The sequence below is a fragment of the Talpa europaea genome (genome assembly GCF_964194135.1).
Source record: "Talpa europaea genome assembly, chromosome: 16".
Taxonomy (NCBI): domain Eukaryota; kingdom Metazoa; phylum Chordata; class Mammalia; order Eulipotyphla; family Talpidae; genus Talpa; species Talpa europaea.
This window is the reverse complement of record NC_140084.1, coordinates 43,520,990-43,542,125: the sequence shown is the minus strand read 5'-3', so window position 1 is coordinate 43,542,125 and position 21,136 is coordinate 43,520,990. Positions and strand designations below refer to the sequence as shown.

Genomic DNA, 21,136 nt, shown 5'->3' with positions numbered 1-21,136 from the left:
AGTCCCGACTATAAGGGGCCAGGAGGCTTCTGGGAGCCGGTAAGGTTGTGCTTGTGGTCCCATGCCATGGGCAGCTGGGGGCGGTGGTAACGTGGGCGTTTAGGTCGTGATTAGAAGAGGTTGTACTCTATGAAATGAATAGTTCCACCAGGACGTGACGTGGGGCAACAGGCGGCTTGAGTCACCGTCGGGCAGAATCAACCCAGCACCGGGTACCAGGCCCTGCCCAGGCGCGGCGCCACACGCGCTCTGCGCAGGCGCAGGAAAGGCGGGCCTCGACGCGGGGTTGGGGGTGGGGGCCGGGCGGGGCGGGGCTTGGAGGTCTCTCTCTGCGCTTGCGCCGAAGGGGCGTGGCGGTCGCACCTGCGCGAGTTGGGAGGAGGAGGAGGGGCGAGGTGACGCAGGCGTAATAATAGAGAAGGTGCCAGAAAGATCCAAAACAAGTGGCTGCGGCCGTCGCCCAGGAGTCCTCGGACGCCGAAATCCGGTAAGGACCCAGAGAGGCCTAAAGGCGCTTGGTGGCGGGGGGACGGGCCCTCCGGGGCGCTGGGGAGATGGCGGTGCCGCCCTTACGGAGCGAGGGGGTCGGGTTCGGACGGTACCACCTGTGTAGAGCGAAAGGGCTTGGCCGGTCCCACTTGTAGGGGGCAGAGGGTCACTTTCTGACGGTACCACCTCCCCGGGGCTGTGGGGCTGTGATCGAGCAGTACCACTGGGCAGAGAGCCAAGGGGCACGTCCGGGCAGCGCTACCCGGAGTCAAAGGGCAGTTGGCAGGGCGCCCCGGGATGGGCCCCTGGGCTTGCTCGGACCGAATCGGCGGGTCGGGTCGCGAGGCTGGCTGGTAACTTGCCACCTGGGGAGGGGCTTTCGCGCTCTGCCGGCCCGGCTGGTCCGCGGACGAGCGGGGTCTGGCGTCTCGACTTGTTACTAGGGGACCTCGGGCGATACCATTCCCTTCCGGGGAAAGGGGGGGCCCTGCGGGGTTAGCATGTGAGAGGGACCGGGCCGGGCGGGCCAGGGCCGGGGAGGCGCACTGGCGGGGGTGAAGTCCGGGTCCCCGCGTCGCTGACCACTGTCCCTTCCCTGCTGTGTGGGTTCTAGGCCTTGGTTCTGAGCTTGTTCCGCCCCCCTCCCCCGGGTATGGCGCTGTCCGGGCCGACCCCGGCCCCAAGCTGGGAGGAGGATGAGTGCCTGGACTACTACGGGATGCTGTCGCTTCACCGTATGTTCGAGGTGGTGGGCGGGCAGCTGACTGAATGTGAACTGGAGCTGCTGGCCTTCCTGCTGGACGAGGCTCCCGGCGCCCCCGGCGGCCTGGGTGGCGCCCGCAGCGGCCTGGAATTACTGCTGGAGCTGGAGCGCCGTGGGCAGTGCGACGAGAGCAACCTGCGGCTGCTGGGGCAACTCCTGCGCGTCCTAGCCCGCCACGATTTGCTACCGCACCTGGCGCGCAAGCGGCGCCGGCCAGGTATGGTGGAGGGGAGGGTGACCGACTTCCGGGAGGAAGAGGGCCTGGCTCCCACTCCGGCCCCTCCCCCCATGGTGCCCGGAGCCGACTGTGCCTCATCAGACAACCTCTGTCCCTTCCCACTCCCCGCTCCTCCCAGAGTATCAATGAGAAAGACAAGTGGGAGCAGGCATGGCTTTGGGAGGGGTGAACTTGTGACAGCTGGCCACATGAATAATGATGGGGGTAGCCACGGTTTATGGAGGGCTTATTGCATGTCAGGCACAGCGGTAAGCCCTTCATATGAACTATCACCTGATCGCCTCCCAGTAATCTCAGGAGGAAGTCCTTTTTCTGTCCTCATTGAAAGGGGAAATCAGCAGGCTCAGAAGTTAAGCTACTTGCCTACACATAAGAACTGAATCCTGTGTGCTGGGCCCAGGCCTTACCAGGTGATGGCAATGACAGGGTATTTATTCCATGACGCTTGTTGTGGAGAGTAATCTGTAAAACAGATAAATAGCTTATTTTTAGATATGGTTATAAAAAGATTAAAACTAAGTAATGGAACGGGGGAGAGAGAGAGAGACCCCTTTAGATTAGGTAGCCAATTGAAACCTTTCTGAGGAGGTAATATTTGAACTGAGTCAGCCCTGCTCCGGGACATAGATCGCAGAGAAAATTACAGGCAGAAGAAAGGCCTGGGGCAGGAATGAGTTTGGCTCCTTCAGCAGCAGGGTGGCTGGAGTAAAGGGGACCCCAGCAAGGGCAGAGAGGTAGGCGAGAAGCCACATCACACGTGCCTGCAGATAATACAGTTTGAAGTGTGGGAGCCAGGTTTCAAACCCAGCTGGTTTGTCTCCAGACTTGCTGCCCTTAGTCCTTGTGTGGAAGTACTCCTGGAGGACGGCAGTCCTGAGAAGGTGAGGAGCTGGGAGTGTTGCCTGCGCAGGCACCCCAGAGTGCCTAGGCCTTGAGCTTTCCAGCACTTGGCTGGGTTACTGGAGATGGAGTGGCTATTCTGGGGAACAGGCTTATGCCCTTGCCCTGCCCAAGTAAGCCCATGGGAAGGGCAGGAAAAGGGCAGCACTAGGGAAGAAGTGGTGGTGGCATTTTGGAAAAATATATCCTGGAAGAGAAGATTTGGGGAACTTACAGAAAGGTCTGCTTACTCCTTGGGGGCTCAGGGATTGCCGGGGGCAGTTGATGGGCAGCATTACAGGGATCCCGGCCATGACGGCACTTACAGAATAAACCCTTGACAGTTGAATCGCTGGAGATGGGTTGTGGGGGCCCACTGAGCACCTGCTGGGCAGGAGTATTTGAGAGGGAGTGGGTATCTGGGCTCGACCTTGGGCACCGGGGGGGGGGGGCAGTTGTTTTTCTTGGGGGATTGAGGGCTGCACCTGAGAGGAACCAGGGAATGTGAATACCTTTATTCCCCTGCAGTGTCACCAGAACGCTATAGCTATGGCACCTCCAGCTCTTCTGCAAAGAGAACAGAGGGCAGCTGCCGTCGCCGCCGCCAGTCAAGCAGTTCTTCAAATGCTCAGCAGGGTCAGTGGGAGACAGGTGAGCCCAGCTGGGTGCGCATGAGGGCAGTGGTTGTCTCTTCCTTCTGAATACTGATGGGCCTTCCCTACCCTGGCCCATCAAAGAAGGGATCATTCTTTTTTGTTTTTGCTTTGTGGGTGTCTGTGTATTTATTGTTACTACACAAGTAAGTGTCCAGAATCAACATACAGATTTGTTTCTTGTGGTTATATGCTTTCTCTAAATGGCATCACATTATGGGTATTATACTTCACATGAATAGGTTTTTGCTGGGTATGTTTCTGTGTTTCTGGTTTTAATCATGTTGAGTGTCTTTGAGTTCTTTAATTTTCATGTTGAGTAATATATCCAGTCTCCTTTCATTATTCAAACATAATTTCAAATATATGGAGAAATACAAGTTTAGCACAACAGTATTAAACTGTTCAAATCTCCCACCTAGATTCAGTAACTTTAACATTTTGCCACTTAATTTTTTTTATTTGTTTATGCACATAAGGCCAGAGGTGTGGGGGATGAGAGAATTCACCAGAGACAGAGTGGGGAGCAGAACAGGCGGACTGACTGAAATACACTGCAAAGGGGAGCAGTGGGCGAGACAGGAGAGGGCCACTTCACCATGTGGAGCAGCTCCCTGGCCAGGGATCGAATTCCTGCTGCAGTGGCTGCTGATAGCATTGTAGTGCTGACTTAACCCCTTGCATCACCAGGGAGGCCCCTTGCCACTTAATATTTTTGTATATATGTAATTCTGGATTTTTTTTTTAAATATTTATTTGTTTGTTTGTTTGCTTATACATACAAGCACTGGGTACAGTCAGAAGCGCGGGAGGGTGAGAGAATTCACCAGAGCCAGAGAGGGGAGCAGAGCAGGCAGAAGGACCGAAGTACACTGCTGAGGGGAGCAGCGGGCAGCAGGAGAGGTCTGCGCACCATGTGAGACCCTCCTCCGGTGGCTGGGGAGCAGCCGGGGATCGAACCGGTGCTGCAGAGGCTGCAGGCAGCTTCGCAACCCAGCGCTCAACCGCTGCGCCACCGGGGAGGCCCAGTAATTCTGGATTTTTTGTGGAACTCTTTGAATGTAAATGATAGGCACCAAGACACTTTGCTTCTAAATCACAGGCCTCTCCTGAGAATAAGGAGGTTCTCCTACACTGGGGTCATTGTCTTGCCTGCAAAATTCTAATCGTCTGATAGCCTAATGGTCTGTTTTCAAATCTCCCCATGATTGTGTCCACTCAGGATCTACTCAAATGTGAGTTGCAGTGTATTGAGCTTTTATCCATGACTTTGAGGTATTGACCTTTCCAGTCCACTGGTTCTGTAGACTATCCAGATTGTTTCTGGTCTATCTGATTATTTACTGATGGGTCATTTAACTTGCCCCTCTGACCTGTATGTTTCCTATGAAGTGGACCTACATCTGGAGACTTGGTTAGATTCAGGCTGCACGTTTGTGGGAGCCTTGATCCTTGGTTGACACTGTGTGTGCTCCATGTTGGGGCCTATTGGGAGGTGTGAGGTCCTGCTTTCCTGTTGTGAGGGGGTATGTCTGCAATATTCGCCTGTTGTAAAGGAATGTTTTTTGTCCCTTTATGGTTAATAAACAATCTATGGAATAACACATTAGCACGCCCTGTTCCCCATCAGCATCCTCAGTGGGCCTGGCATCCATTGGTGATCCTGCTTGAATCAGTTATTACAGTGGCATTTATAAAATAGCAAGCTTCTGAAAATTTTCTACTTATATTAGCATCTTTTTTTTTTAAAGATTTATTTATTTATGCATACAAGAGCTGGGGTGCAGGCCAAAGGTGGTACAGGCAGGGTGAGAGGATTCACCAGAGACAGAGTGGGGAACAGAACAGGCAGTGAATCCTCTTACCCTCCTGCATATCTGGCCTGTACCCCGATTCTTGTATAAATAAATAAATCACTTTAAAAAAAAAGTTCTTGTTGGGGCCTTCCTGGTGGCGCAAGGTGCAAGCCTCAGTGTTATCAAGCTATCAGCAGCCATGGCAGCATGAGTTTGATCCCCAGCCAGGGAACTGACCCACATGGTACAGCAGACCTCTCCTGTCTTGCCCGGTGCTTCCCTCAGCAGTGTATTTCAATGGTTCCGCCTATTCTGCTCCCCACTCTGTCTCTGGTGAATCCTTCACCACCCCTCCTTTGGCCTACCCCTGTTCTTGTATGCATAAATAAATAAAAATAAATCTTTTTTTTTTAAAGATTTATTTTTATTTATTTATACAAGCACTGGGTACAGTCAGAAGCGCGGGAGGGTGAGAGAATTCACCAGAGCCAGAGCGGGGAGCAGAGCAGGCAGAAGGACCGAAGTACACTGCTGAGGGGAGCAGCGGGCGGCAGGAGAGGCCTGCGCGCCATGTGGGACCCTCCTCCGGTGGCCGGGGAGCAGCCGGGAATTGAACCGGCGTTGCAGAGGCCGCGGGCAGCTTCGCAACCCAGTGCTCAACCGCTGCGCCACCGGGGAGGCCCAAATAAAAATAAATCTTAAAAAAAAAGTTCTTTTTAGTATTATGAATTCAAAATTGCAAGGATTTTTTTTTTCCTCTTCCACTGAAAATCCTGATTTTTTTTTTTTTTTTAAGATTTTTATTTATTTATGCAAGAACTGGGGTACAGATCAGAGGCACAGAAGGGTGAGAGAATTCAGCAGAGCCAGAGCGGGGAGCAGAGCAGGCAGACAGACTGAAGACACTGCTGAGGGGAGCAGCAGGCGAGGCAGGAGAGGTCTGCCATGCCATGTGGGTTTCTCCCTGGCCAGCCAGGAGTCGAACCTGTGCTGCAGAGGCTGCGGACAGCTTCACGGTGCGGCCCTCAACCCACAGTGCCACCGGGGACGCCCCGAAAATCCTGATTCTTAATAACACTGAGATATGGACTTACTGCTATAATATAGTAGTTTCAGCACAGTTCACTGCCACCACTGACTGTGTCTGTTGAATGAAATGTAAGATTTATTTGTGGTGATTCTTGTCCTCTGAGTCAGTCCTACAGAGAATTTAGCCAGGGTGTTCTTCCAATTACTTGAAGTAATTTTTTTTTTTTTCACCTAGTGTTCATGTTACCAATTATATATAGAGTTAGGTTCACTTGTTTCTGTTTGTTTATTTTTTTTTTTAAGATTGATTTATTGTTTATACAAGAACTGGGATACAGGTCAGAGGCATAGGAGGGTGAGAGGATTCACCAGAGACAGAGCAGGGAGCAGAACAAGCACTGCTGAGGGGAGCAGCAGGCAAGACAGGAGAGGCCTACTGTGCCATGTGGAAATCTTCCTGGCTGGCCGGGAATTGAACCTGTGCTGCAGCAGCTGCGGATAGCTTCACAGTGGCGCTCAACCCACTACACCATCGAGGAGGCCCCCGTTTGTTTAATTTTATGGTTTCTTTTGTTTCTTTTTTATTTCTTTAATTTCTAAAACAATTACATGACTCAAAAAATGAGAACTAAAGTATGTAAGTATTTATAGAAATATTATTTCTACTGTTCTCCCCACCCCAGTGAACAGGTAATTAATTTCATTCCTTTCCACCTTTTCCTTACAGTGTGTCATCTTGGAAAAGTATCAAATATGTATATATTGTTATTTTCCCTTATTCAAAATGTGGCAGTTTGTACACACTTATTTTGCACCTTGTTTTATTTCCACAATCAATGTCTTGTAAGTGACTCTATATACTTCTTCGTAGACATTTTCATTGTTTTCTAGTTTACAGATTATAAACTGTAAACAATAGGTTATAAACTATAAGCAGTGCCCCAGTGGGTGTTGTCATGTTTGTCTCCTGGGGCAGGATTTTCTCTAGGGTCACACCTGGGTAAGTAAGGTGTGCCCCTCTGCCCTTTTAGATCATGCTAGGTAGGAGCCCCCACCTTAGGGACAGGCCCAGCCGAGGGGCTCACCCAGCATCTCATGGCACGAAGGCTAAGCTCAAGTTCTTCACAGGGCACCCACCTTAGTGTTTTGTTTGTCATCCTGGTCCATCTTTCTCTTCCCAGGTTCCCCACCCACCAAGCGGCAACGGCGGTGTCGGGGCCGGCCCAGTGGTGGCGCCAGACGGCGGCGTAGAGGGGCCCCAGCTGCCTCCCAGCAGCAGCAGGAACCGGCCAGGTCCCCATCAGAAGGCAAAGTGACCTGTGGTAGGTGTCTGTGGGCTCTGGGAAATGCCTTAACAGTGCCCATAGCAGGCTGCAGAGCCAGAGGGTGGAAGACACTGACACTCACCAGGGGTGTGGCATGCCTAGCGGGTAGGCTGTGCTCTCAGCCATCTGTACAACACAGTGGAATCCTTGTCCTGTCTGGTCTATTTCTCGCCCATTGTTGTCATGTGCCACCTCCTCCAGGAAGCCTTCCCTGACAACTTTTTTTTTAAAGATTTATTTATTTATTCAAGAGCTGGGGTACAGGCCAGGATCACGGGACGGTGAGAGGGTTCACCAGAGACACAGTGGGGAGCAGAACAGGCAGACGAACCGAAAGCACTGCTGAGGGGAGCAGCGGGCAAGGCAGAGGAGGTCTGCCACGCCATATGGGTAGCTCCTTGGCCGGCCGGGAATCAAACCCACGCTGCAGAGGCTGTGGACAGCTTCACAAGTGCTCCATCTGCTGCACCACCGGGGAGGCCCCCTGACAACTTCTTGTCCCCAGTTTCGTTTCTTTACTCAGCAAACATTTACTGGCGTTTACTTAGTCAAGAATGGTTATGTCTGTGTTGGTTGAATAATGCAGGGGTAAAAACAAGGATCTTGAGACAGGCTTCTTGAGTTAGATTCATATCATAGCCCTGGTAGTTAAGTTTTCTGATCTTGGGCAGGTGACCGAACTCCTGTGCCTCAGGTGAACGAACCCTCTGTGCCTCAGTTTCTATATCTATAAAATGAAGCTGGCACTGATACTTCCAATTAGGGTTGTTAAGAGAAAAAAATGAATGAACCCATGTAATACACTGGGAGCAACTGGCCTAGGGTCCATGCTACACATTTGTTACTGTATGGTGTGCTTGGGGAGAGTACCTGCCTTTGCGGAGGTAAACATCTAGTTAGGGAGACATATGAGTGACAGTGAAACTTGACTTGGATAATAAGTGCTGCTAAGGGAGGTTGGAGAGCAGATGGAGAAACTGGGTAGGGCTGAGCAATGGGCTTGGATGGGAGTTTGAATTTCATTCCATGCAGCAAGCGCTATCAACAGGTTGGAAGCAGGGGAGTGAGGTGATCTGATACCTGTTTTTATTTTTTATTTTTATTTTTTTTTTAATAGAGGCATGTTTTATTTATTTATTTATTTGTTCATTTGTTTGGTTTTGTTTATACATGCACTGGGTACAGTCAGAAGCGCGGGAGGGTGAGAGAATTCACCAGAGCCAGAGCGGGGAGCAGAGCAGGCAGAAGGACCGAAGTACACTGCTGAGGGGAGCAGCGGGCGGCAGGAGAGGTCTGCGCACCATGTGGGACCCTCCTCTGGTGGCCGGGGAGCAGCCGGGGATCGAACCGGCGCCGCAGAGACCGTGGGCAGCTTCGCAACCCAGCGCTCAACCACTGCGCTGCTGGGGAGGCCCTGATACCTGTTTTTAAAGGAACTCTTATCCATCTAGGAAATCAGTTAGTAGATGTGACTTGTAAGATGCTAGGAACTGCTTTGGGCATGTTACACGTGCTTAGTCACGTGTGTGTTGAGTAAATTAAAGTAGAAGTAGATAAATTATTGGCGAGGCTGTGAAGTCCAATCCTGAGGAGAGGGCAGAGATCTGGTGGTGGAGCCATAGTAGAGGAGGTGAGGAGGTGGCCTACTAAGGAGATTATATGGACCATTTTGGACATCAGGCTCGCTAGACCTACAAACAGGTTGGGGGGCTCTGCTGTGGAAGCTTATGCTCGGACCTTGCCTTTGAGAAATTCTGCTGTCCCGGGGTGAGGACATAGGCATGGGTGGGGCACACATACCCTATATATACTCCTCTGGTACCTCCTTTGCTGGGTTGGGCAAACCTGGGACATAGAAGGAATCAGTGGTGAGGTGCTCATGCAAGGGAAGGTGGTGGAATTGCAGGCAAGAATATGGAGGTGGGGGTGGCTCTGCATTCCCCAGGAGACCTATGCCTGGGGGTGCTTCTTCCCACCATCTGCAGAAGCTTCTCTAGTCTACAAAGCACACAAGCTTGCCTCCCCTAGTGCTCGTTGCGGCCTTCTAGGCTGTTGGCGTCATATCCACTCTAGAGATGAGGCTGCACATACCTGTGCTGGGTGCTGCCAGCAGGAGCAGACCAAGAGAGCTGGCTCGTGTCCTTAGACAGCACGGGCTTGAGGGGGTGGCCGCGTGCCTGGGACTCTTCCCCAGGTCAGGTGGTAATTACTAGAACACCAGGCTGGCTGGGCAGGGAGGGAGTCACTGCCTTCCTAGGATACAGCTGAGCTAAGGGTGGGATGGGTCTTATTGCCAGTAGAGTCTTCTGGTCTCTTCCCTGAGGGCAGGGCCATGGCAGGGAGGTGGTAAGCCTAGTGTGGGTGTGGCGAGGTCTGACGAGGGATGGGTAACAGGTCTGACTGCTGACTCACCAGCAGGGTGGGGCTGGAGTGAGGCTGTCCCCAGGAGGACCTGGCTTTCCCCTCTGAAAGTGGGGGTGGATTGCCTTGAATTAGGCTTAATCCTAGGGCTGGAAGGAGACCCCCAGACCTGATCGAGGAAGAGGTTTGTCATTCTTGCCTCCTCCTCACCTCTGACAGCTGTGAGAATTGACTCTCGCTGACAGAACCAGACTAAAGTCCAAGTACCCAGAGTCTGAGGAGGGGGACCTGGGGATCCAGGTCCAGACTGCAACAAGGACCTTTGAGTTTCTATGTCCCTTTCAGTAGCACCCACCACCAGGTGTTGTGTTGAGGGTGCTACTAGCCTGGCCTTGACTTCTCCAGATAGCCATTGATGTAGGGGTGACATCTCCCACTGCACAGACGAGGAAGCAGGCTGGGGAAGGGAAGTCACTAGTGAGTGACAGGAGCAGAGCTAGGCTGATCTCGATCTGAAACCCTTCATTTGCTTATTCCATGTGTATTTACAAAGCACTTTGCTGTGTGTGGGGCTTGCCCTTGTGGAGCTTGCGTTCTGGTGACAGGAGCAATCTAAGAGAGAGAAGAAGTTTAGATGTTAGACTAGAAGGTAGAGAGTGATGGAAATGCCATTTCAACCTGTTTGTAAGATTGGGTGGTAATCTAGGAAGGCCTCTCAGAGGAGAGGAAACAAGCCTGAGGATGACTGTGGAAGAATGTTCCAGATAGAGGGCCAGCAGGAGCCAAGGCTGAGTAGTGCCAGTGGTGGTGAAACGATGAGGAGGAAGGGGGCAGACTGGATGGGAAGGGGGACTGGGGTAAGGAGAGGAGAGATGATGGGCCCAACCTTCAGTACCTGTGAGCCACAGACCAAGTTGGACTTTTTTTTTTTTTTTTTTTTTTGGAAAGTGATCAGAGGATTTGAATGAATGACAGGATGAGCTTTGCCCTTTCCACTCCTGTTTTCTGTGAAAAAGATGCAGAAGCAAATAGACAGGCATAATGAACCCTGGCTCCCCGCCACCTAGCTTCAGCAGTTGTCAAGTCGTGACTGATCGCGTTTCATCAACCATACTGTGTTAGAGTCATTTCCGGGGGTCCTGTTGTTCCATCTGTGGATTTTTTGCTCTCTTTTAAGACAAGAGTTCTTAAAAAAAAAAAGAGATCACTCCAGAAAATTTAATTATTTCTTACCACCAAATAGCTAATCAATGGGCAGATTTCCAGTGGTCTCAGAAATTTTGGTTCTCTTAAATCTCCCCTAATCTAGAGGATTCCCACACCATCTGTGTCTCGGAGTGTTTTCCATAGGCTGGGAGTTTTGGGTTGCATCCTGTGGTAGGGTTGTCTCCCTCTTGTTTGTGCTACTGAAAGTTGGTGGTTGTGTCTGGAGGGCCTTGGTCAGATTCCTAAGGTACCGTTTTCTTCCACCAGGCTGAGCAGGCCTTGGCTGCCTAGCTTTCTCTGTCTGGTCACTACCTCTTACTGCCTGAGTTTGATAGTTTAATAGAACTTTACATTTGGCATATGACCCTTGCTGCATCTTGGGGAAGAAACTGGATGTCTAGAGGATGGTGGAGCTGGCTCTGGTGCGGCAGCTGAGGGCAGGGGTCTTTCCCTTTGAGCATGCTAACCTCTGCTCCCCACCATGTGCCATGGGAGCACAGGAACTCCTGGGGGAGAGCCCGAGCAGAGTTCTTCTCCGATCCCCAGCAGCATCCAGGCCAGGGACTGCCCTATGAGGCTGTTCATCTGCTCACCCGACCCAGGGCCTGTCCCTCCTACTTTCCCTGGTCCTCTACTGGAAGCTTCTCCCATTTTCCTGTGTCCCATTATGTCCCAGAATAGAGATGGAATAGGTATGCGGTTGGGGAACTAGGAGGTGCTGGGGTCCACCTGAGTGCAGGAAGCTAGGGTAGCTCTTCTTTTGAGGAAGGCACAGTCCACCTTCCACCCAGAGCCTGGGAGTATTTCCCTATAGCTTCCGGAATGGGGAGGGACCATGTACAAGTTCTTGGTGTTTGTGGCCAGAGGAAAGCGTGTAACTGGCCCCCAGCCAGGTGACTATTCTGGATGCTCTTCCCGCCCCTCCCTGGCCATCACACCAGGGCTAGTCCACCCATATCTGCTCTTCCCTTCTGCACTGGCCACTTCGCTGTTTCTGATAGCTGCCCTGGGTCCTGTTCCTGACACTGGGCTGCTTCTGCAGAACAGCTGGAGTCAACCCAGCGCCCGAGATCACATCCTCCTGCTGCACTTGGAGGGTTTGCTATGTGCCAGGCAGCAGCCCTTCACCCACATCCAGCCATGCTGTCTCCTCAGTCACTCTGCACAGCAGGTGCTGAGCTGAGCCTGGTTCTAAGGAGGTGGCCTCCACTGAGGTATGCGGGGTGGGGATGGGGGGGTGCCGTGGTCAACACCTGGCCCCGCCCCTCCAGTTGCCCCTTGTGCCCCCCTCCTACACTGTGACCCACCCACACTGGCACTCAGTCCCCAAGTTCATTTTCTGCCTCTGGACTTTTTCACATACTCTTCTGTCTTCTGGGAATGGCATTCTTCCCTCTCTGTGTCTCAACCTACTTGTGTTCCTTCACTTGTCACTTCCAATGTCATGTCCTGGAGAGGTCCTCTGATCATTGCAATCTAAATGACAACTCATGCTCTATAATTTTCTCTCCTGGCCGTAGGGATGTCTTTTAATTATAGATTTATGTGTGTGGTGGTGAGAGGCAGCAAACAGGATAGGAGTAGTTAAGAGTTCAGCCTCTGGAGCCAGGCGTCTCAGTTGGTCATTCCAGCCCTGCCACTTCCTTGCTGTGTGGCCTTGGGCAGGTGACGCATGATCTGAGTCTCAGTTTCTCCATCTGCAAACAGAATAACAGCACTGCCCCATTAAGTTTCAGGGACGATTAAAAGAGTCTGTGGAGGTGAGGTGTGTGCAACTTGCAGTAAATAGTCTGTGCGGGAGACTGCATGTGATACATGTGACTCAGGGCTGCGGAGGTGGCTCAGATCATGCTTGTCTTCCCTTCCCCTAGTAGGACCTCCCAATCCTCTCCTCCTGTGTACCACGCCAGAGGTCAGACTGTGGTCTGGTGAAAAGGTTCCTCAGTTGTAGAGGATGACACAAGGGCCAAGGTGGCAAGCGCTCCCTAGCTGGCATCTTCTGGTCCCATTTTCAGTGGGGCATTTCTGGCACTCAGCAAATGTCTGTTGAGTGAAAGTGAATGGGGACACACAGGAGTCTGACCTGGCCCTATCCTCCTTCTAGAACCTCCCCATGTTGGGGGTGGACTCTGGATGGATAGACAGTTTATGCTGCAGGTCAGGTAACAACCTGTGCTGAGGAGACAGGGATCTGCGAGGGGGGTTACGTGAGAAGATGCGGGGTCCTGTGATCTCAGCCTTGGTGGGTGATGGGGGCATCTTGGGTAGGGGAGATGGACAGGTCATTTTGTGAGTAAGGCTTGTGCTGGAAAACTTCCCTTGTGACTGGAGGGCAGGGTAGGGGAGTGGAGTTGATGAGGGAGGGGCTCAGACTAGAGAGAACAAAGTTGGCTAGGGGCTATGGGGGTGGAGAGGTGCGTGTCAGAATCATGGTTCCTGTTTCTGGGTGTCTTCTGTGTCGTAGTAATCTGGGTCAAGTGCTTCATGAGTTGCCTTATTTGATCCTCATAATCCCACCATGCAGCAGGGACCTCTTGTTTGTTTATGTTTTTCAGGTGGGGAAACTGAGGCTCAGAGAGGTGAGGTCACATGCCCAAGGCCCCACAGCTAGAGAGTGGCAGAGCCGGGACTCGCCTCAAGGTCTGTCGGACTCCGCCACCTGGCTCTGTGCCTCTGCCACTGAGCACCCCGTGTGGCCTTGGACAGGTGCTGCTCCTCCCGGTCCCCTGCGCCCAGCCCCCGCTGATTGAGGGCATGGCCAGACACTCGCAGCAGTCAAGGCTGGGGCCAAGGCTGGGCAGGGTGTGCTGGGCCTCCAGCAGAGAGGGTGAGGTTCCCCTCAAGGCAGAAAAGGAAGGGTTTGGGGTTTGGGGTGGGAGGAGGAAGTGGTTGGTACGGAAAGGTTGCCTGGGGGAGCAGTGACCTGCCTTCTAATTTCTGCTCTGTTGTTGACACAGTCCGAAAGGTGAAGGGAGTCTGGGACATGCCACTTCCCCTCCCAGAGCTTCAGTTTCCTCATCTGGTGATGGGTTGCACATGGCTCCAACCCCATGGGGCAGATACTGTGAGAACCCCCCAGGGTTAACCATTTGGCACATCAGAGCTGTTGGTGGCTGCTGTGTTTGGAGCTGCAGTGCTAGCCACGTCCTTTCTAGCTATCGCTCTTTTCTGTCCTCTTAGTAGCCCTGGCCAGCAGGGATTATCTCCTAATTTAGGCAGAAATCCTGGCTCAGAGAGGTTGTGGCTTGATGCAGGTCACACAGCTAGTGCTTGAGACACAAGAATTGACTCCTGTGACCCAACGCTGCTCTCTGTGGCCTGGGAGGCTCCATGACCTCTGCCAAGCACTGCCACTGCCTGGCTGTGCAACCCTGGGCAGGCCACTTCACTTCTCTTTACTGCCATTTCCTCATCTATAATTTAGGGGAGATAGCAGAGCCATTTATGGAGTAAATGAGTTTGTGAGAGAGTCTGGCTCATGGGGTGGCACCTCGCAGATAGTCAGTGCTCTGTAGTGTTGGCTGCTGTAGTTATTTCAGCTCAGAGCTGATCCTCGGAGAGGAGGTTCTGTGAGTGGCCCAGTTTCACAGGTAGGGAGTCAGTAGTCACACAGGGAGACGATAGGCCCGAGGTCAGGTTTACAGGGATAGCCTCAGAAGTCATGCTTCCTGTCCCCTGTGCAGAGATGCCACCTCATGTGGGCGGATGAGGGCAGGCTTGTGAATGACAACTCAGACTGGCTTAAGCAAAAAAGAGAATTAACTGTAGCTGAAAACTCAGGTGATCTGGGGCTCGCCACTGAACCCAGGAATGATTCTTCTACATCATCATCCCTGTATCAGCTTCTTTCTCTCCCTCTTGGTGGCAGAATGGCCCCCAGCAGCTATGGGTTTATCACCCACCTCTTAGCCTCTGTAGAAAGAGCACCTGCTTCCTGGTAGAGCCAGCCCTGTTCTCACCTGTGTCTGTGGGCCCTGCTGGCTTGGTCAGTTGGGGGTCTGACTGGGGGGTGGCCCCACATGAATTTCATTGTTTGAGGCCTAAAGGCTAGTCCATTCAAGTGGTTCTTTCACAAGTACATACTGAGCACCCACTGTGTACCACCAGGCTATTAATTGACCAAAGCAGACACAAATCCCTTCGGGGAGCTCACATTGGTGGGGGGAGACAGGTGGTCAGCAAGACAGTAAGGGAGCATAGAGTGGGCTAGAAAGTGCAAGTGCCTTGGGGAGAGATGGTGCAGGGTATGGGGAACTTGGAATACTTTGGGCCAGGGAGGGCACTAGCTCATTGGTGAGGGATATCTGAGCAGAAACCTGAAGGAAGAGAGGGAGCAAGTCTTGTGGAGTCTGAAGGAGGCAGGACCAGAGCCAGGCTAGGGGTGCCTAGAGGTGGGGGAGCAGCCAGGATGGGGGTGAGGATGGAGTGGGGCACATGAAGGGAAGAGGAAGAGGTCCCAGGTCAGGAGGTAACAGGGAAGCCATGTGTCACCCATACTTGGGTGTGGTTACCAGAGGGGAAGGATGTGGGGCAGGTGCATTGCAACCCAGGGTGGGGGTGGGAGACGGGGCGGAGCCTGTGGGAAGAGGCCCAAGGGAGGGGGCAGGGCAGCAGTCCCCCTGGACCCCCGTGCAGTGTGGGGTCTTGGCCCCTCCCTGATGTGTCCCTCCTTCTCCACAGATATCAGGCTCAGGGTGCGAGCAGAGTACTGCGAGCATGGGCCCGCTTTGGAGCAGGGTGTGGCTTCTCGTCGGCCCCAGGCACTGGCCCGGCAGCTGGATGTGTTTGGGCAGGCCACCGCGGTGCTGCGCTCCAGGGACCTGGGGTCTGTGGTATGCGACATCAAGTTCTCAGAGCTCTCCTATCTGGACGCCTTCTGGGGCGACTACCTGAGTGGCGCCCTGCTCCAGGCCCTGCGGGGTGTGTTCCTGACTGAAGCCCTGCGTGAGGCTGTGGGCCGGGAGGCTGTCCGCCTGCTGGTCAGTGTGGACGAGGCAGACTATGAGGCTGGTCGGCGCCGCCTGCTGCTGATGGAGGAAGAGGGGAGCCGGCGCTCAAGTGAGGCTTCCTGATCCTGGATGTGGCAGGACTGACCCCACCTCCTAGCCTCGGGGCCACCTTCTCTCTTCGGAGGATGAAGACCATTTCTGCCCCTTGAGGACTGTCACTCCAGCAGCTAAGAGGACTGTGCCAGAGCTCCAGGCCCCTGGACAGCCTGGCCCCTGGACAGCCTGGCCCCTTGACAGCCCCTCCCACAGGATGTGGGCTCTGAGGCCTAAACCACTTCCAGTTGAGTTTCCTTCCCAACCTCCCCACCCCAAGGTGTGTTCCTTCAGCTTCAGGAGGCCAAGGGTCTTCCAGAGGCCTCCTGCACATCACATCCCTGACTCTGGCTGTGTGCATGCTTGCACACACCCCCATCTTTTTCTGTCCACACACACACACACACACACACATACACACACACATGCACACACACACGTCACCCCCTCTGAAATCTCCCCACCTTCTGCCCTGGCCTGCTCCACATACTTCTTTGGCCTAAGGGCTTCTCTCTCAGGATCTCTGATTTTACTGCCCCCACTGGGGGGCACACCAATAGGCAATGGAGCTACTCCAATAGGCAATGGAGCTGGGGTGCATAGGGGGCCTGCTCACCTTGCCCACACATCTCTGTAGCCATCCAGGCTCTGCCCAGCTTCCACACACAGATCTGGCTCTCTGCCACCTCCTACCCCCCAGAGCTCTGCACACGGAGTGTTACAACTGTTGCTGTAGCAGCAAACCAAGGCTTGCTGTTGCCAAGGGGCTCAGGACCAGAAACCAACTACCTTTTTGGAAAGGGAAGGCAAGGCCTTGGGGGTTGATGGGGAAGGCCTTTTACAAATGGCACCAATAAAACTGCCCTGGAAGGGGCATTGGTGGGCATCAAGGCTCTGGAACTCTTTGTTTATATGCTGGTGGAAGGAGCAGATGAGAGCCTGAGCCCAGCACCAAGCCAAGTTCCTGACCCGCCAGCAGGCTTGGGGGGGGGGGGGCGCGATACCAGGCCATCACGTGCCAGCTGCTACCCCAACTCGCCCTCTTCTCTGGACTTCAGTTTCTTCACCTGTCAAAGGAGGAATACTGCCTTGAATTATAACTTCTTCCCACCCCATCTTCACATGCTTTGTTCCTGTATGTCTTAGCAGTTGAGTATCTTTATCTGGTTCAGTGAGGTGGGCCAGCTACCTGCAAGGCTGATTAAGCCCAAAGGTTTGGAAGCAAAACAGCAGCAGCCAGGGTTCTGTTCCTGGAGCCCTTCATCGTTCCCCACCCTTCACACCTGGACATTCATCTCTTCCTCCTGAGGCTAAACCCTATTTTCTGTTACCCAGTGGCCTCCAGCTGAGCTAGTGGCCTCCCCCACCTCGTGTTCAAGCACTTAGGAACTCAAATTTCTTACCTAATACCGACTTTTCCTTCCTGAGGGGAAAGGGAACTAGGGCTAGGGAGTTGGGAGTGAGGTAAGCAAGGATTCCAACTGCTGCCTGTCCTGGGGGAATGGACACCACTGCTCGCACCTGGGCACCTGGCCTGGACCCCTGGCCTATGCAGATGTATAGGGATGGAACAGTAAATCTAGTTGAGTCTGTTCAGGAGTCGACAGCAAGTCCAACTAGTTGCTGTGACCCCAGACTGTCTCTTTACTTTCACTGGGAGGGGCTTTAGGTCTGCTGGGCATACAGGAATGGCTTAATACTTTGCCAACTTACGTGAAGTAGGCATTTACCACCATTTTGACAGGAAATGGGCTGAGAAGGGAAGTGACTTGCCTGAGGGAGAGGAAGCAGCTCTGAGGCAGAGCGCAGCTCTCCCCTAGTGGACACCGCTTGGGGACAGGTGGGGGCTTCCTCTCTCTTTCACCTTCCCTCTAGCTGGGGACTCTGCTTAGCGAGATGGAGCAGGCTTTCTTGCCACGATCTTCCAAGACTTAGGGCCCTTCTCTTCTCGGGGCGTAGCGTTCTTAAGGGTGGGAGCCGCTTCTAGCCCAGGCATCCACTAGGTTCCCACCTTCTGGGCTAAATCCGGGGACGCACCTCACCCCCAGGTCCTGGGGCCTCATCATGATGCCCCCCTGAGCCTGTCCGCCTCGGCCTCTTCCGCTCCCCACTTAGCCTTGGAACCGTCCTCGGTAGCACGTGCCTGCCGGAAGTGACGGAGCCTGCCCTTGAGGACTTTGGAGCCTGCGCAGGCGCACTGGGTTCCAGGATTTGGCGTTAATGGGAACCCGTAGGCAAGGTTTGCTCCGCCAGCGCCTCCCTGGGCGCATGCGCTGTGGAGCTTGCCTGGATTTGCCAGGGCCCGCGCCCGCGCCAGGGCGGACTGACAGAAGCTCAAGTCCCAGAGTATGTCAGACACAGGTCATGAGGACAACCCTGGGACATCAAAAAGCTTCAGAAGTCGAGCAATATTCTGTGGGCCGGGGCCTGGAAAGACCCTGTTAAGGAAAGTAAGGGTCCGCAGGAGCCCCGAAGAAGCGGGCCATGGTCTCACAGAGGCGCCTGAGGCTGGCCCCTGAAGGATGAGCAGGAGTTCAACAGCATGACAAGCGGGGGCGTTCCGGGCAGAACAACCCTCTGGAAGACCTTAGGAAACTTAACTGAATGGGATGTAGGCGGATGGGCAGAACCAAAGGTATGTGGCCATGCAGTAGCAAGCACCCCTCATTTGGTCAGCAGCCACCTGTCACCACATGCTGGCAGACACCTTGATGAGAAGGCAGTAACATGCAAGCTTGGGGCCTCCTGCCTACCAGGCCCTGCGCTGGCCTCTGCTGGGCCCTGAGGGACGCTAGCCTGGGTTCTGGCCCTGGAGCGCCTCTGGGCGGCTGGGTGAGCCAGACTGCGACAGTGTGGGTCGCAGCCCAGGTTAGTTAGTGGCTGAACCAGCAGCAGAGTTTGGAGGAGCCCAGGGAACATGGGGGGAGGGACGCAGGAAGGCTTCGTGGATTGGGATGCCTCCTGTTAATTCTATTAAAAATTAACACCGTCGTCATTACCAAGAAACATTTCAATTGTGAAATATAACTCAGAAAACAATATAAAGCATAAATGTACCGTTAATAAGTTGTAGAACATCGTGTGTAAAGCAAAGTTAAGAAATGCATTATAAGCACCCCAGAATCCAGCCACCCTTCTGTTAAGTGCTCCTTCCTCATCACAACCCCCTTTCTCCCCTGGGAAGAGCTGGGAACACCATCCTGGCTTTAACAGTAATAATGTCTTGCTTTTCTTTACATTCTAGTTTTATGTTACTCAGTTATATAGTTAATTTTCTCTCTGAACTGGATATAAATGGAATCGTACAATGTTTTCTGTTGTGTCTGGTTTCTTTTGTTCATTGTCATGTTTGTGAGATTCTCCCATGTGGTGTTTATTCGTAGTTGACTCATTTTTATGAATACCCTATAAATAGTTTGTGTATCACACCGTTGATAAGGATATATGTCATTGTATTTAAAGCCCACCCAAATAATCCAAGAGAACCCCCTTATCTAAAAATCCTTACTGGCCTGTCTATACCTGGTATTGTCAGACGCTTTAATTTTGCCAGTTGGATGGATGTGTGGTGGTATATCATTGCGGTTTACTTTTCTCCTGATTAATTTCTGCTCATTCCTGAATGAGGAGTAAGAGGTCTTTGGGCGAATAGAATGGGCCAAGGGTATTCCAAAGAGATGGAAGAGCATGTATGAAGACCTCAGGAAACATTTGTTTAAATTGAATAGTTTTGCTGATTTTTTTTATAGTGAAAAACTTTATATTTAGAATTAGCCAGCTGGATTCAGTTTAGAAGATCCAATTTTTTTAAAAGATTGATTTTATTTATGCATACAAGAGCTGGGGTGTGGGCCAGAGATGCAGGGAGGGGATTGTGTGGGGGTGTCTGTGTGTGTGTGTGTGTGTGTGTGTGTGTGTGTGTGAGAGAGAGAGAGAGAGAGAGAGAGAGGATTCACCAGAGACAGAGTGAGGAGCAGAACAGGTGTATTAACTGAAATACACTGCTGAGGGGAGCAGTGGGCGAGACAAGAGAGGTCTGTGGTGCCATATGAGTCAGCTCCCTGGCTGGAGATCAAACTCATGCTGTAGTGGCTGCTGATAACTTCATAGTGCTGAGACTTTAATCCCTTGCACCACTGGGGAGGCCCTAGATGATCCAATTTTCTTGGCAACACCCAGAGCATCCTAACCAGGAGCCAGTCAAACATATGCCTTCTCTCTGATCAGGGTGGTGACCTTGGTCACATCAATGTCATAGAGCTTCTTCACAGCCTGTTTGATCTGGTGCTTGTTGGCCTTGCCATCCACCATGAACACGCATATGTTTATTGTCTTCTGTCTTCTTCATGGCTGACTCAGTGTCAGAGGGAACTTGATGATGGCTCAGCGGTCAAGCTTGTTTCTTCAGGGGGGGAGGGACTCTTCTAAAAAATTTTTAAAATTTATTTTTGCATAGAAGAACTGGGGTACAGGCCAGGGTTGGGGGGGGGAAGGTGAGAGGATTCACCAGAGTCAGAGTGGGGAGCAGAGCAGGTGGAATGACTGAAATACACTGCTGAGGGAAGCGGCAGGTGAGGCAGGGAGAGATTTGCTACACCATGTGGATAGCACTGAGACAACCTCTAGGCCACCAGGGAGGCTCTGGGGGGAGGGGTGCTCCTATGAGGATATTTGGATTGCCTTCAGAGCAGTGTTGTGGGGTGGGCCATCGGCCATCGGAAGGTGGGTGACATGCGGATCTTTTTTTGTGTGGCTGTGAATGCCTTTCAACACTACATTTTTGGCCTTCAAAGCCTTGGCTTTGGAGGGCTAGAGGCTTCCATTTTTTGCTGTTGGCCCCATCGTCACGAAAAGGAATTTTGGTGATTTTTTTTAAAGCAATAAGTTATTAAAAGTAAAGAGAATGCTCGCAAATAAACATAACAAAATCGAGGGTAGATGTGATGGTCCACTATGAGACTCTGGGTGAGCAGAGCGGGGAGAAACATCAGGAAGGGTCTGGCAACTGACAGAAAACGGAGGGGTTGGGCAGTAAGGATTTCAATCAAGGAAGATAGTACCAGTTGTGGCTGAAACCAGGGATTCTAAATTTGGACCCAGAAAGTCCTGGGTTGGAATCCTGGCTCTGTCACTTTGCTAAATGTGTCTGTCACTCCAGTCTTTTCTCCTTCCCTCACCCCACAACTCATTCAACAGCCACTTACCAATGGATACTTCTGTTCTATCTGCTGCAGGATGGGCTGGTCCAACCCCTCTCTGACAAGCTCTGGCTCAGTGGGAGTCATGATCGCTGTAGGGCATCAAACACGGGCATAGAAGGGGCTGTGAGAGCTCAGATGACTCAGATACTGACTC

The 21,136-nt window shown here is 52.5% G+C and overlaps 1 protein-coding gene across 1 annotated transcript; it reads left to right on the top strand.

Annotated features, from left to right (window-relative positions):
* Positions 1-439: 439 nt before the first annotated feature.
* Positions 440-15,811, top strand: DEDD2 (death effector domain containing 2; the record flags this gene model as incomplete). The annotated part of the gene is made up of 5 exons (XM_084258005.1): positions 440-487; positions 1,103-1,469; positions 2,898-3,020; positions 7,029-7,169; positions 15,420-15,811. The coding sequence occupies exons 2-5, from the start codon at positions 1,142-1,144 to the stop codon at positions 15,809-15,811; spliced, it is 984 nt and encodes a 327-aa protein (XP_084114131.1). The 5' UTR covers positions 440-487; positions 1,103-1,141.
* Between the last annotated feature and the right edge of the window lie 5,325 nt (positions 15,812-21,136).